Source organism: Crocodylus porosus, unplaced genomic scaffold, assembly GCF_001723895.1.
Source record: "Crocodylus porosus isolate Cpor-Errol unplaced genomic scaffold, CroPor_comp1, whole genome shotgun sequence".
In the NCBI taxonomy this organism is placed as follows: Eukaryota; Metazoa; Chordata; order Crocodylia; family Crocodylidae; genus Crocodylus; species Crocodylus porosus.
In genome coordinates, this window is record NW_017728920.1 from 16532978 (window position 1) to 16549063 (window position 16086).

General features: G+C 45.0%; 1 protein-coding gene across 1 annotated transcript in view; it reads right to left on the reverse strand.

Moving 5' to 3' along the window:
- CCDC6 (coiled-coil domain containing 6) overlaps positions 1-16086 on the reverse strand; it is a gene marked incomplete at its 5' end in the record, with an annotated part of 81510 nt that overhangs the window by 19488 nt on the left and 45936 nt on the right. The window contains one exon of the mRNA XM_019538621.1: positions 4878-5006. Coding sequence (XP_019394166.1) covers positions 4878-5006 — 129 coding nt within the window. The remainder of the gene's footprint in view (positions 1-4877; positions 5007-16086) is intronic.

The window sequence follows — 16086 nt, forward strand, 5'->3', positions numbered from 1 at the left end:
CCTGCCCTATGGGCAGGGGGCTGGACTCGATGATCTCCCGAGGTCCCTTCCAGCCCTAATGTCTATGAAATCTATGAAATATACCAGAGACAGGCAAACCCCGGCATGCATGCCAGAATGTGGTATGCAAAGGCATTTGCTTGGCACACACAACTCGGGCAGACAGTGGGGAGCCACAAGGAGCCCGATCCTAGTTATAGCAGTGCAGTCCTGGCCCTTCCCTGTCCACCCCAAGGTGTATGTCTCCCCACTGCCAGAAACAAACCGGGCCAGGGCTCCATGGACCCAGATGCAGCTGCTTCCAGCCTCCCTACCACCTGATGAGAGCAACCCAGGCTCTGTGGCAAGCGGCAGGGGACTGCCCAGAGTCTAGGCTGGCTTTAGTAGGCAGTCAATAGGCTGCAAGCAGCTGCACCAGGATCCACAGTGTCAGCCCAGCTCGTTGCTGGCAGCACATGCATGTGTGCCTGCGGGTGAAGGGTGAGGAAGGAGCTGGGGCTGCACTGCCAGAACAAATAATCAGGCCCCTCACAGCTCCCTCATTGTCCAGCCCTGGCATGCCACCATCTTAAAAGTCGAGGTTGCGTGGGTGTTTGATACTCTGCCCAAAAACATTGCTAGCCCCTGGCTACATAGTTTGTTATCAATCAGCCTTTAAAATACAAAAGTTTAACATTCCATGCTTATTTACTGTGTGAAGAAATATCAACTGAAATCTTAGCTACCAGGAAGCAGGAAAAATACTGTACATCAAAATTTTAGAGATGGTGATCAGTAGTCAATTTTTAGTGCAAATTCACTACAAATCAAACACGGACAACTATGAAAACGTTAATGGTTCAATTTGCTGGCAGCAGTGTTGTGAAGAGAAAAGCAGTATATGGGCTAGAAGAGTTCAATACTTTGTAAAATAAAACTGATTAAATCAAACAAATATCTGCTAATATTTATGACATCTGTAAATAAATATCCCTGTTTTTCAACTGAGGAACACAGATTAAGTGATTTTCTCAGTCATAATGCACACTGGTGGGTTACCCAGGAAAAGAACCCAGATGTGTGTTTTAGGTTACAAAGCTGTGGCACCCTGGTGATGATCACTGCTCCAGCCTGGGGGAAAGGGAGGGTTCCAGCCTCAGGTAGGACATCTAAGCAATAATGTAACAATAATAGGCATGAGTAATGTTTCTGCCACTCTGCTGCTGTTCTGTTTCTGTTGATAATGGACTGTCAAAACAGTCTTTGCAGACATTAAATTTAGTGCATGTTGCCAGGAATTTAAAAATACAAAAAAACCTCGCAGGTATTTTAACTTTTAAATGTCCCTGTTTTATGAACATGCTACTAAACCTACTTGTTGGTATTTAAATGCATTACAATTTGTGTTTAACACTTTTAACAATTAACAAAATAAATGGAAATTAATATAGACTTTGTCTGCACTGGTATTTCAAAGACTCTAAACAGCATAATATTAGTTTATTTTCCTACCCTAAAGTTCTCATAAACAGCCATCTCCACCTTGTGGCTAAGAAACATTAATTTCCAAATTGGTTATCTTGATCTTTGCCAGCTACATCTTTTTGGGTTTCTATTTCTCAAAAACATGACACATTTAAAAGTGACAGCAGAAAACAAAACAAACATCTGGCATATATCAGTATTTTACATACTTAAAGTGCAAAAGAAACCAAAGTGTATAAATACTACCCCCCACCCCACATAGACGCTTTAAAAAAAGCTATACTCTTCCACCAGGATTTACTTTTGAAATTCATGGGATTTGCACTAAGTCACTCAATGCATTTACTACATTCCAAAATTAGGTTGCTACATACGGGCTTGAAAATTCTGGCCTGAATGTGTTAAAAATTCACAATTTTCAATATACTACAAAGTTATTTCCATTTTCAACAGTAAACAATGAAGCATTTCATTTTAACTAGAGTGTTTATAATAGAAGTTATTAAAAGTAGATATTACTTTAGCCCTGAATACTTGAAAAAAAAAAATTCAGAATGAAACAAGGAGGTTCTCCAGCCCTGATAATTACTGCCTACACAAAGCAGAGCTAAACCACTGTATCATGTGATGATAACATCCATCAAAAAAAAGACAGTGTCTTCATGCCATTAAGGGCAGCAACAAACTTCCTCTTGCTCCCCTACCTGACCACGTATGGGCTTAGAAGCCAAAGCAGTAATAGGCCACGGACAAGTTTAACTTTGAAGCACTTTGCTTTTCTTTGAAACATTTAAAAAACTGGAGTGTTTCAGCTGCATACAGATGTGCAGCCTCCCACCATCTCCCACAAATAGTTACAACTGCTTGTAGCAGTGTGCTGTCCCAGTCAGATGGCAACTCTGTTCCCCATCCCACCATGGGGCCAGTGGGGAAAGTACAGGGCAGGAAGTCAATGACTGTTCTCCTGTGTACTCAACTTCCAGTTGTCCAGTTTGGGAGGTGAAAAGGCATGCAAGGATTTCTGTCTTTGGAGACTGACAAGGACACTGAAGCACTGCTCCCTTCTCACCTACCCTGCTGGAAAACCAGAAGCACACAAAAGTATGTCACTAGTGAGTCCCAAGAGATGACTGAGCACGACAGGAGAGTGTGCGTTGGAAGCAGGGATACTGAAGGACCAAGCAGCTGTCTGAAACATTCTAGAGTGGGGGCACACAATAGGAATCACTGCATTTTGAAGCACTTTAAAAGAAAGTTATTTTTAGAGCACTTTCTGTCTACTCGCACTTTGGAGTGCTTCAAATGTTGCATTTGTGTGGAGCTATAGCCATAGCTTCCTCTTGGGTGTCCCTGATGGAGAGAGAGGAGACTGGTTCTCATTTATCTATACTTCAGGAATTGTTAATCCTATCCCTTCTCTCCCTGCCTTCTTTAATACTTTCTCTCTCATGTTCTCTAGGATTCAGAGAGGTTTAAATAATCCAGACTTCAGTAGAGGGCATCCTCATGTCTCTCTCCCCGGGACACAGAAAACCAAGCAAGATGAGGGAGCTGGAGTACCACAATTAGGCAAGAGGATTTGGAAATCATGGGCTGGGGTGTAAAAGTCCAGTGTAACCTCTCATCACCAGCTTTTTTCTTGCATTCATTGCATTTTTCCCTTACATTTGTATTTCCCACATTTATAACTGCTGAGGGGGTGGATAAGCTAACAGGCAATATTCCCCAACGTAACTGTGTACCAAGACATACAGAGCTTAGGGGCTGACATCTAGTTAACTAATTATCTTAATGTTCTTTATTGGCATCTAGTGGCTGGAACTATGGAGCTGGACACTGCCTGCCTCCAGACTTGCATTCAGCCAGTAGATGAATGGCTTGACAAATGAGAGCTCCAGCACTGAGCAAAGCTGTCATTAAAGGGTGAGCAGCAGCGCAACTAGATCACACTGGTTAGTTTAACTGCCACACTGTGGCTGCCACTGAAATGTTCATGGTTAACAATGGGACTGGGTTAAGTGTGACCCAGTGAAACCCGTAATAATGAATAAACTTAATATTTGTAGTGGTTCAAAACTCGAGCTATTAATATTTATACTCCATCTGAAAGATTTGTAAGAACTCTCACATAGACATACAGGTGTCCTAAAAGTTAAAAATGGTCGTAGCAATGCCAAAATCCCCCAAGCCAAACTATTTTATACCATTACATACTGAGGCACAATTTATTGCAATCACCTCAGACTAGAATCCACTGGCTATTTCTTTCCAGCCGTTTCTAGTGAGGAACATATTTCAAAGAACAGGAAATGAATACGATATGGTCTCCCATGATGCTCTTATAACAAAATCAGGGGGATTGTGGGCTGGCAGAGTCCATGGTCAGGTAGGCTGGGAAATGGCTAATGGACAGGTCTATCTTCCTGGAGGGAGGTGAGAAGTGGTGTCCTGCAGAGTTCAGTTTTTGGCCTCATGCTGTTCAACATCTTTATTAACAATTTAGATGGGGATGTGGAAAGCACGCTGGCCAAATCTGCAAACAATACTAAGTTATGGGGAAAAGCAGTCACATTAGGGGATAGGAAATGGATCCAAGGAGACCTAGACAAGCTGGAAAGCTGGGCAGAGTGGAACTGGATGTAGTTCAATAAGGATAAATGCAGAGTGCTTCATTTGGGGAAAGGAAGCCAGCAACATCAATATGTCCTGGCCATCACAATTGCTGAATGGGACCTTGGGCTTATGGTTAATCATAGGATGAACATAAGCCACCAGTGCAACACTGCAGTCAACAGAGCTAATAGCATATTGGGATGCATTAGCCAATGGGTCGTGAGCAGGGATAAGGAAGTGATACTTCCTTTCTACTTGGTGTTGGTGAAACCCCACCCAGAGTACTGTGTCCAGGTCTGGGCATTGCACTTCAAAGATGATGTGGAGAATCTTGAAAGGGTCCAGAGAAGGGGCACAAGAATGATTAAGGGCCTGCAGGACAAACCTTATGAGGAATGACTAAGGGATCTGGGACTACTCAGCTTAGGAAAGAGAGGACTGAGGGGGGGATTTGGTGGCTGTCTATAAGTATGTAAGGGGTGAATGTTGGGAGCTAGGAGAAAAACTGTTCATTAGGGCACCCCAGGGGAAGACAAGGAGCAATGGCAATAAACTGTTAGAGGCTGGTTTTCAGGTTGGATGCAAGGAAAAACTTCTTTATGGTAAGGGTGACCAGAATCTGGAACAGATTTTCCGAAGAGGTGGTGAAGTCCTAACCTTGGAAGTCTTCAAGAGGAGTCTGGACAGACACCTTGCTGGGATCATTTGATCCTAGCAGTATTCCCGCCCAGAGCAAGGGGGTTGGACTCGATCTTTCGAGGTCCCTTCCAATCCTTAATTTTTATGATTCTATGACTTACCTGCTCCAAAGTGAGTTGCTTAGAAATAGTATCATTTTCCAGTTTTTTAATTTTCTTCATTAGTTTGTTTACTTGAAACTCTTGTTCCTGTTCCAAATGCTGCTCCAGTTCAGCCTTCTCATGCTGTAACTAAAAATTCAAGAGAAATAGGAAAATAGTTGAATGCATAAATTAAGACTACAAAAGCAGATTTATAGGCAACGTTTATTCTTTCTAGATATTAAAGCCTTCTCTAAATGGTTATATTCTACTCCCATCAACAAATCTAAAGATATGTACCTTAAACTTCAAGACAAATATTATAAATGGTTTATTCTATAAAGCATGAACTTTCAAATATTGAAATAGTATAAATATAGTTTTGGGATGCACACATTCAGCATGGAAAGTTTTTAAGAGACTGTCACAGCAATGACACAGCAAGAACTCATTTTTCTTAGAAAGTTTCTGCAACAATTTTAATGAAGTGTTAATGCACTTATTAGGATTATTTTCATAGAACCCAAACTGTCAAAAGTACATTTGGCAAAAAGACAGAATATACAGGTAACAGAAAATTACTTCTACAGTTACGATAGAAGTCAGAATTAAATACTTTAACCTCACCTACACATTGTGATCATTTCCTAGAAAATTGACAAAAACATCACATTTCTGTGATACATCTGATTAATATAAAACCACAATTCAAATAAAAAACTATGCCATTAGAAAATGTTCACTAGTTCTAATAAGAAAGCATAAGTGCATGTTAGACAACACAGTATAGATTTATAAGACAAGTAAAGACATTAGACTACAATGTGGACAGCCACTCTTCATATTGAGAGTCAAAATATACTAGAAATCCTGTAGGGAAAGGACTGCATCTTCCTGTGGCTAAAAGAATATGCATTTCTATTTTGGTAACAGTCATGATAATCTGTTAATTTAATTAAGGCCTACAGCTGAATGTTATTTTCACAAGACAAAACACATATCATAGGCAATGCTTTTGAAGTAAAATTGCAGTGACCCCAAGCCAACAGCTTTCATAGTGACTGAGTCAGTGCTTTTGAGTCCCAATGCATTAATGCCAACACAAATAACAAGATGTCACTCAAAACCAAAAGCACAACAGCAGGACTGTCTATCACTGCCAAGTTGAATTACAGCTAATTTTTCATTTGTCTATTTTAAAATATTCTTAATTAAAACAAAAAAAGAGCAAAAAAGACATTTTCTACATCTATTACAAAATGCTAAAGCAATTCCTAATAATTGTTACATATAGTTAACAGATTAGACTGTTTAAAAAGACAGATGACCAAAAAGTTTTAATCAGCCTTAAGTCAGCTGCTACTAATGTAAAGTGCATACACAGAAGCTATTAACAATGTCATGCAAATATGTATAATGAAAGGACCTCAAAATACTAGAGTTGGAAGCAGTATTTGCTATGTGAAAGAATTATTATATTGTAAATGTGTTTAGCAGCAATGACAATCTGGCTCATCTGGAGTTTTGCTTTCATGAATTTGGGGTGCAGTTCTCCCCAAACCCCTGCACCTATCTTCTTGAAACTTGGCAAGTTTCATGCACTCGGCAGAGGCTACCACCCCTGCAAATCGGAGATAAAACAACAGTCTTTGCCATAAAATGTGGATGAAATCTGCATTGTGCAGCTATTGATAAGCTTTGTTTAAAGCATCACTGCTATGTGCACTCATTAAATCTTAACTTGGTTTTGTGAACAGCCAAAAGTCAGACTGTGTTGATCAAAATCTATTTATTTATATACTCGGTTCAGGCGAAGTCAAGGGATTTTCAGGCTCTAGGAAAGCTGTCTGTTCTATCCGACTCAAACACATGAAGTACACAAGAAACCAGAAGCAAAGAATGTACCTCCCAGGGGTGGGAGGTGGTCAAGATGACAGCCATTTGGGTTCTGCAGTATTGATTCCTCTGCTCAGCATTTTGACTGTAAAAGCAGTTGTGATGACACTTCTAAACTGCATGATATCATGGTATTCAAAGTAAAAAGTCACTCAGATAACACAATTATCCCCTCTTTCTTAGTGGCTTTGACCAGCTGTGAAAATAATTAAAACAATGCTGACATTTAAATCTTGTTTTATCCCATTAATAGCTGAGAACCAGCACGTCTAAGTCTCTAACAAAATAGCCACTGAAGTAAAGAATACATATAGAGTAAGAGAGTATTATCAGACAACTGTATTTTTAATATCTGGAGTGTTGCCCATGAAATTAAAGTGGCAATTGTTTATAAACACAGAAAAAGCAGTAATAAAAGGAATGGGAAAAATACTTCCCAGACCGACATCTGCAGGTGGCCAGTGAGAAGAATTTCTTCCTGGCTGCCTTTCCAATGGCAACGTCTGTGGGGTGGGACTAGAAAAAGCATAAAAGCCTCTGTTTGGAGGCATGCAGTGCGTTTTCCCAGCTTGTTCCCTGTCAGCAACTGTGAAACAGAGGAACACAGACTGAGACATTGTAGCTTCCTGGTTCAGTACTAGTTGAAGGTGCTTGCTCCTTTTTCTCATTACAAAGGAGCGGGTAGGATTTATCTTAGCTTAGCTATTCCAGTCAATTATTATTAGTATTATTACTATTAATAGTATTATTACTATTCAATTTATTTCTTTGAATTTAGATTTGCTTTTTTTTTTTTTTGGAAACTTGGAAAAAAGAAAAGTGCGTTTTCCCTGCCAGTGTGATTAATCACTGTGCAGGAAGGCACAGATTGCTTGCATGCACACACAGAGATACACAGACAATATAGAGAAATATCAGATATTCATAGAAGACAGACAGCACACAATTTTTACATAACCCTTAATACTGAAGCAAACAATCAAAGAGGCCAGTACAAACATGCAAAAGAGGGAATAAAACACACAACACAAAAGGATTTACACACATTCACAGACCTTTTGCAGCACAGGAAAGATCAATATGAAGCGTGCTGGAAAGGCAGGTGCCAGGTCTTCTGGCAAGGGGAGGGGGGAAATCGGGGTAGGGGGAGAGCTAGACCTGCAAGCCCCCCACCTCCCAAACACAGACGCAATTCTATTCCCAAGCAGCCATAGGTGCTGCCAGTGGGAGCCAGGAGGTGGGAGCAGTGTCCGCACCTGATGTCCCTGCACCTGCACCACCACCACTCAGTCCAGAAGTGCACACCAGCAGTGGAATCACTGTCTCCTCCACCCCAATTTCAGCTCTCAGCGTGAGTCTCCCACTACTGGAGCTGGAACCAGGAATACTGAGCATGCTGGCCCAAACTATTTGGGGACTGAGGGGGAAATCAGTTTGTGCTCCACACCCCTCAAGTTTCCCCTAGACCCAGGTCTCCTCCGGAAAGCAGCACCTCAGAGGAGGCTGAGGTTGTGGAGGCAAGTGGCTCAGCTGAGGCAGTTCCTCCTGTTGAGCCTCAGCCTGCTGAGAAGGGGGAAAAGGCAGGATCCTCACCCTCAACCCAGAACTGGGGGAGTAGTGTAGTGTGGGATCATTTTGAGGTGGCAGATGATCCCAGGTTTACCATCTGCCAGCACTGCCGAAGGCACATGAGCTGTGGCAAGGATGTGAGACACTTCCCACCACAGTGATACTGCTGCATCTGAGGAGGCACCACCCCTTTGCCCTTCTTTCTGCTCAGCCTGGCACCAGTGCAAGTGTGCTGAAGGGGAAGTCCCCCGCTTGCTCCAAAGTCCCCTTCCCCCCCCAAAGCAGAAGCAGGCCAACCTGGACCAGTGGGGGAAAGGTGGACAGAAAGGGGGGCGCATTCCCAAGGCGAGCAAGATCACCCAGAGCATTGGGGAGATGCTTGCACTGGATAGGCAGCCCTTCTCCCTAGTTGAGCAGCCAGGGTTCACGTGGTTCGTAGCACTTCTGGCCCCATTTTACAAAATGTCTCCACGCACAACCTTTAGCAGGATGGTGGTGCCCTCCCTGTATGAGGCATGCAGGGAGTACTTGAGGGAGGAGCTGCGTAAAGCAGGGGCGCAGGTAGCCTTGCACTTCACCTCTGACATCTGGAGCAGCCAGGGTGGAGATCATACCTACCTCTCCCTCACAGGGCACTGGTGTGATGACTCAGGCCATCAGTGGGCTCTACTGCAAGCCGAGGTGCTGGATGTGTCCCACACAGCAAGGGAGATCATGGTGGCCATGAACTGCATGGTGCAGGGGTAGCTTATTGGGCAGGCCGAGCTCACCCGCAGGTTCATGAGTCACTGATAATGGGGACATAATGGTGAAGGCTATCTGCGATGCCAACTTTGCTGGCATCCACTGTGTGACACACAGGCTGCACCTAACAGTGAGGGATGCCTTGGAGGGGGACAGGGCTGCTGGTGATGGCACTGCCACCAGTACTGCTACAAGCCAGCTGATTTCAAAATGCAGGAAGGTGGCAAGCTGCTTCCACCGCAGCATAAAGGGCGTCAAGCTGCTGAGGGAGAAATAGGCAGAGCTGAGCATCCTGCAGCACAAAATCATGCAGGATGTGGAGACTCGATGGAACTCCACATACCTGAAAGCTCCACCAACCTTTGGAGCAACAGAAGGCCATCCGAGAGACGGCCTTGCTTGAGGAGACTGGGATCAGTGGCCCCCTGAAGAGAGCCGAGTGGGGTACCATCTCCCAGATCTTGGTGGTCCTCCAGGCCTTCCTCAAGGCTGAGACCTTTAGCACTGGCGATGCCCCCTAGCAAGGGAACCGGAGAACCAAATGGAGAAGTTCCAGGGGATCAATGTTCCTGGCTGGGGCAGGCCACTGTCACCAGATGTGCAGGCACTAGTGAGGTGGCTGAAGGCGGGTATCAGGAGACACTGGATCCCTTGCAGTCCAGTATGGTCCATGTGATAGTGGGCATGTGTGACCTAAGGGTGAAGGGGAGCATGTTCACTGGCAGCCCCAAAACCCTTGATCACTGAATGCAGGTGCTGGTGAACAGTCAGGGAGGCTGAAGTGCAGAGGCATAGGGATGTAGAAGAGGGAGATCCCACTTTCGAGGCTTTGGTGGCTACCTATCTCACTGAGGATGTGAAGCCCACTGCACTGCAACCCGTTGGCCTACCGGGCAAGCTGCAGCCAGATGTGGCAGAATCTGGCCGCGGTTGCCTGGCAACACCTGTCCTGTCCACAGAACAGTGTTCCTCACGAGAGGGTATTCAGCCTTGCTGGGGCTGTTGTGACACCCCACTCCACCTGCTTGGATCCTATGTTGGTGGAGCAGCTGGCGTTCCTAAAAGTGAACCTCCTGCTGCTGGGGTTCCCCAAGCTGCACCTGCAGACGGACTGAGCACCACCCTCCTCACTCTGTCTGCACCCATTTCCTTTTTTGGGTTTTTTAAAAGTTGAGTAACTCCTCACTCTCAGCTGGACAGGGCACTAACTGCATCACCAGCCAGCAGGGGAAGAACATGTCCCGGCTGAGCTCATTTCCCTGCCAGAACAAACTTGGAGATATAGGATTGGGGCTATTGGGAAGGAGGAGACCCCAGGTCCTGAGCATTACCACTAAAACTGCACCCTGTCGGGGTAGGGAAGCCTGGTGGGACTGCTTCCAATGATCCCCTGGTGAAAGGCAGGTAGGAGGTGCCATAACCTCCAGCTAATGCATACACACACAAAGTCCTGGCTGGAGAACGCTCAGACCTGTCATGTCTTTGACAGTCCTGACGCTTGCTGGTTGCAGTGCAGTTGTGAGGCTCCCAGTGAGCTCAGCTTAGGTACTCGGGATGCCAGCTTTAGGACTGAAAACCCCTTCATCAGGATGAGGAAGTACTTGCAGTTGGTCCTGGATGGAAGAACAGCAAGGGAGATCATGGTTGCCATGAACCGCATGGTACCGGGGTAGCTTGTTGGGCAGGCCGAGCTCACCCGCAGCAGTTCCGTTTGGGTACCTTTGATGCGTCTGCTGATGCTACTGGTGTTGAGCCAGCTAAGTTATTTTACCTGTTGTCATGTGAAGTGGAGAACCGGGCATGAGGCTGTCGGGGAGGAGGCGGCCTCACTGGGGCACACTGCAATGTTGTGCAGAGGTCCCAGCGCTAGGAGGGGCGCACCTTAAACACACACACACACACACGATGTCACCCACTCACATCATGAGTTTTGCCTGTCAGAGGCTTGGGGTGCAGAGCCCTAGACGACAGACTCCCCCAGCAAGACGCACACAGCTGGCAGGCTTCATGGCTTGGCAGAGCCAAGCACCCAGGCCTGCACTAGATTTCACCCCCCGCGCCCCAAGACAGACGCAGTTGCCCAAGCAGCTACCCACATCACAAGTTTTGCCCATCAGCAGCTTGGGGTACAGTTTCCTTCAAACCCCTGCACCAATCTTCTTGAAACTTGGCAGGCTTTGTGGCCTCACCAGGGACTATAACCCCTGCAGTTTTCAGCCCCCTGTGGTGTAACACGTAGACACGACAGGAGTTTTGCTTTCATGAATTTGGGGTGCAGTTCTCCCCAAACCCCTGCACCTATCTTCTTGAAACTTGGCAAGTTTCATGCACTCGGCAGAGGCTACCACCCCTGCAAATCGGAGATAAAACAACAAAGTTATAGACATTTCATTGATTCCCCATTATAGCCTATAGCCGGATCTCCAAAGTAGCAAACCGATCCGGAGCTCTGGATCAGATCGCTACCGACTCGCACAGCCCTACCAACCACCCCTAAAATGACAAGGGAGTTCCTGTCTCAGCCTGCACCCTGACATTCCCCTCAAGAGCCACTCCAAACCCATCTGCCTCCCACACCTTCCCATCCACACTTGCCCTGACAAAACCTGGGGAAGCCCAGCAGCCCCCTCCTGCCTGGCCCCAGCTCCCTGCAAGGACAGACCAAGTAGGCTGGACCAGCACACATACAGGCCAAGCAGGCTGGACCCACACATTTCTCAAACATTGGTGACCAGAACAGTATTCCATAAAAGTTTTCATAACTTCATACAATAGCATTAATATTTCCCCATGTCTACTGTCAGGGTCATTCCTAGGGGGCACGAATCAGGTCAACCACCCTGGGCCCTGCGCTACCAGTGGTGGTGGCTGCTTCCCGGGGCTGGGGCCCCGCATCCTGCTTGGGTCAGCTGCATACTGTAAATGGTTTCAAGGTCATCCAGTTCTTCCTATACAATATCCTGATAGTTCTTGGTATTGAAAATGCCCCCCAAAACAGTTTCATTAGCATGTTCCATTGGCATACTCCTACTTTTTGGCACGAAGTTCATATATTAAGTAATATCAGTGTCATGTCCAATTACTGATCAACTGGCAAGTGACATACAAACCAAAACCTGTTTTATATTTACTGAAAAAAAAATCGCATTTGCATCCTTGAGATATCATGAAGTTTGGGTAGCCAGCTTGCATTTTGGAAATGTGTTACTTCTGAAAGATGTGTCAAAAAAAAGTCTGAATCAGATGACAAATCTATTCTTATTCTGTTCAGTTTGCAGAGCTAAACAAATTATGCCTATTCACTTGTCCCTCTCCAACACCGTCCATGAGTCATCCTGTAAAATACAATAGATTTAGGGCTTGGACAAACATTTAAAATCATGGAAGGTTCCTCATTCTGGTTCAAAATAAAGTTTTGAGCACAGGATGCAAACCTTGAAACTAGTTTAGGCCTAACCTGTCAGTGATAATTTAGATGAATCAGGGCAAGATCCAAACAGTTTTTTACTGTTCAGATTAAGAAAACTCTCAGGGGGAAATACTTCTAAAGGGCTTCAGGATCCGATCTACTCCCAAATTCCAATATTCCCAAGCCCCAGAAAAAGGTATCAGCAGATTTAGCAGCAGGAAGCAATATAAATTCTCAGGACCCGACGACCGACCGACCGACCGACACCGATCGATCTAGGTATTTCCACTAACAAACATGTACAGAAAAGTGCAACTGGTTGGGACACTGGAGCAGAACGGTATTCTTGGATTTGAGACTTCTCCAGCTTGGGTGTACTGAAGAAATGAATACACGTCTGTGAATGCAAAATTTTAAAATGGAATGCTAACTCTTCATATTTTGCCAGCTGTACCAAAGACATTTGGTTCTGATTTACAACTCAACCTTCCTGTGCACCATTTTACACATACTTAGTTTCAGGCTTTAAAACAAGGGCACACATTGGCTCATATTCAACTTATTTTCCTATCTAACCCCCAGGTCCTTTTCTGCAGAGCTGCTGCTTAGCCAGTCAGTCGCCAATCTGTACTGGTACATCGGATTCTTCATTCTTAAGTGCAGGACTTTACACTTCTCCTTATTGAACCTCATGAGATTTCTTTTAGTCCAATCCTCCAAGTTGCTGAGGTGTCTATAAATACCAGCCCTAGCCTCCAGCGTATCTACTACTCCCGCAGGTTGGTGTCATCTGCAAACTTTGTGAGGATGCACTCCATCCCCTTTCAGGTCACTGATGAAAATACTGAACAGGACCCTGGGGCACACCACTTGATACCAGCTGCCCCCTGGATATTGAGCCACTGACTGCTACCCTTTGAGCCCAATGAGCCAGCCAGTTTTCTATCCACCTTACAACCTGTACTTTCTTAGCTTGCTTGCAAGAACGTCATGGGAGACTATATGAAAAGCCTTGCTGAAGTCTAGGTATATCACATCCACTGGTCCCCTGTCACATCCACAGAGCCAGTTATCATAGATGGCAATCAGATTGGTTAGGCATGACTCGTCCTTGCTGAATCCATGCTGACTTTTCCTAATTACTTTCTTTTCCTCCAAATGCTTAAAAATGGATTCCTTGAGGACCTGATCCATGGTTTTCCCAGGGACTGAGGTCAGCTGATTTGTCTGCAGTTCCCTGGATCCTCCTTCCCCCCCCCCCTTTTTTTTTTTTGAAAAAGATGGGCACTATATTTGCTCTTTTCCAGCCCTCTGGGACCTCCCCAAATCATTATGAGTTTTCAAAAATAATGTCCAGTGTGGCTCTGAAATCACATCAGCCAATTCCCTCAGGTGCATTCCATCTGGCCCCATAGACTTGTATACGTTCACCTTTTCTAACATTTTAAACATGAGTTAACAAGATGTTACACTATAGCAAAAATCCTGGTCTTGGCACAGTGTCATTCTCAGTAAAATAACAACTATTCTTGTATATGCAAGTGTTTTGTCAGCCTAGCAAATAATGTTTCAAAATAAATATCCTACAATAAAATTTAAAAGTTGTTGCAACTTTACATTTTATAAATCATGCTGAACTGGGATATTCTGGTTAAGCTACTAATCGAAGAATTGTAGCTTATGCCCTAAGCAGTTAGCTTTCACATTTAAAAAGTATATTAAAAACAAATCTCAGAGCTTTTTCACATTGTGCAAAACAAAGATCTAACAATACAAGAACTGACTGCTCAGGCAGCATGAAAAAAAGTCACCCAGTTAACTTTTTTTCAATTGCAGACTATGGCATCAATTCTGTCTTGACAGCAGAATGGTGACTTTGAAAAAGTCATACTAAGAAATCTACCATGGTTAGCAGAAAACACTGTACAAGGCCCACCCTCCTTGAATTTTAAAATAAAATGTAAATTAGATATAAATTGTTGGCACTGGATTTATGACCTAGATACCTTGTTCCACATGGACCCAAACCCTCAGACTGACAATGACTCTCCATTCGATAACAGGCAAATTTTATTGATGCAGTGATGGCAGATGAGAATAATGCAAAGAATTCTAGATCTACCAGTCCTAAGCTGTCACAGGGGACAGCTACGTCTGGCCAGTACATGATCTTCACCCTGTGATTCTCTCTTGAATATCAAATATCATCGGCCTGGAGGTCGAGGGGCAAGACCCGAACCACAACTAGCGCGTGGGTGAGATGGGATGGTGGTATACCCTCAGGCCATGGTGACCTTGGATTCCCCCTTCTGGAACCCTTTGCTGCTCTGAAATCCCTCCGTTTGTATCCTTTGTCCTCTCTGATGACTCTTCATCTCTGAGCGTTACTGATTGGTCTCTCTGTGGTCATTATACATTCCATGCTCTGTCCTATCAGCATATTCCTTTGTTCCAACAAACCCATCACATGCACACATCTCACTTTGGTTATTTACTGGGCCTCCTAATTTGGTCAGTTACCCAAAACTGGAAATCCCAAGGGCTTTGCAACTGTTTGCTGTGACCTCGTGCCAATAATGCAGAGTCAGAGTCACAGAAATTTAGGATTGGAAGGGACCTCAGGAGGTCATCTACTCCAGCGTTTCTCAACCTGTGGATTGTAACCCCAAAGTGGGTCACAAGAATATATGAAAGGTTGTGAACAAACTTTTAAAATGGATTCTCCTTTAAAAAGAAAAAACACAGCTGTGACTTTTCCCTTGCAGGCTGCAAAAGGCTGTTTTGGACTGGTTAGGGCCCTTCCCTGCCCCACACACTGTGGGACCAAGGCCTGGGGGAACAGGGTCAAGGGTAACAGTCACTGGGTTGGGCCTGACTATCAATGTTTACAAATGAGTCCTGGTACAAAAAAGGTTAAGAACCACTGAGTCCAACCCCATGCTCAAAGCAGAACCATCCCCGAATAGATCAACCCAGCCAAAGCTTTGTCTAGCCAGTAGGGGTTTGTGAAGCAGGCCATACTCAATTCCAATTCAGTCTGATTCAAGGGGCAGTGATTCAAGTCATTAATTCGAGTCATTGATTCAGATCACTGTCCCTATTTGATTTGGCTGAATCTGAAGATTCAATGGTGATTCAGAGAATCAGTGATTCGGCCACAGACACAACTTAAATGTTTTTTCTACATAACCTCGAGCTACCAGGTGCAGCTTGTGAACGCTGAGACGGTGGGGTGGATGGAGCATTCCACAGGAACACAGGGTCCCCTCCCCATGCCCCCGGCACAGCAATTGGTTGCAGGGGGACCCCGGGTGCCCACCAGACCCAAGAGGTACTAGTCACCAAACTGTGCCCCAGGCCCCTCATCATTTTTGCTACCCTCCATTGGACTCTCTCCAATTTGTCCACAACCGTTCTGCAGTGGGGAGCCCAAAACTGAACACACTATTACAGATTCCTCCACACAATCTGTGGGCAAGGCAAGAGCCCCCAAGGGCACACTTGCCTGCCTGTACACTAATGCCAGGAGCCTGGGCAACAAGCAGGACGAGCTGGGGGATGGAGGGACTACTGCCACTGCTGGCCTGCTGAGCAACCGTTACAAAGCCAGCA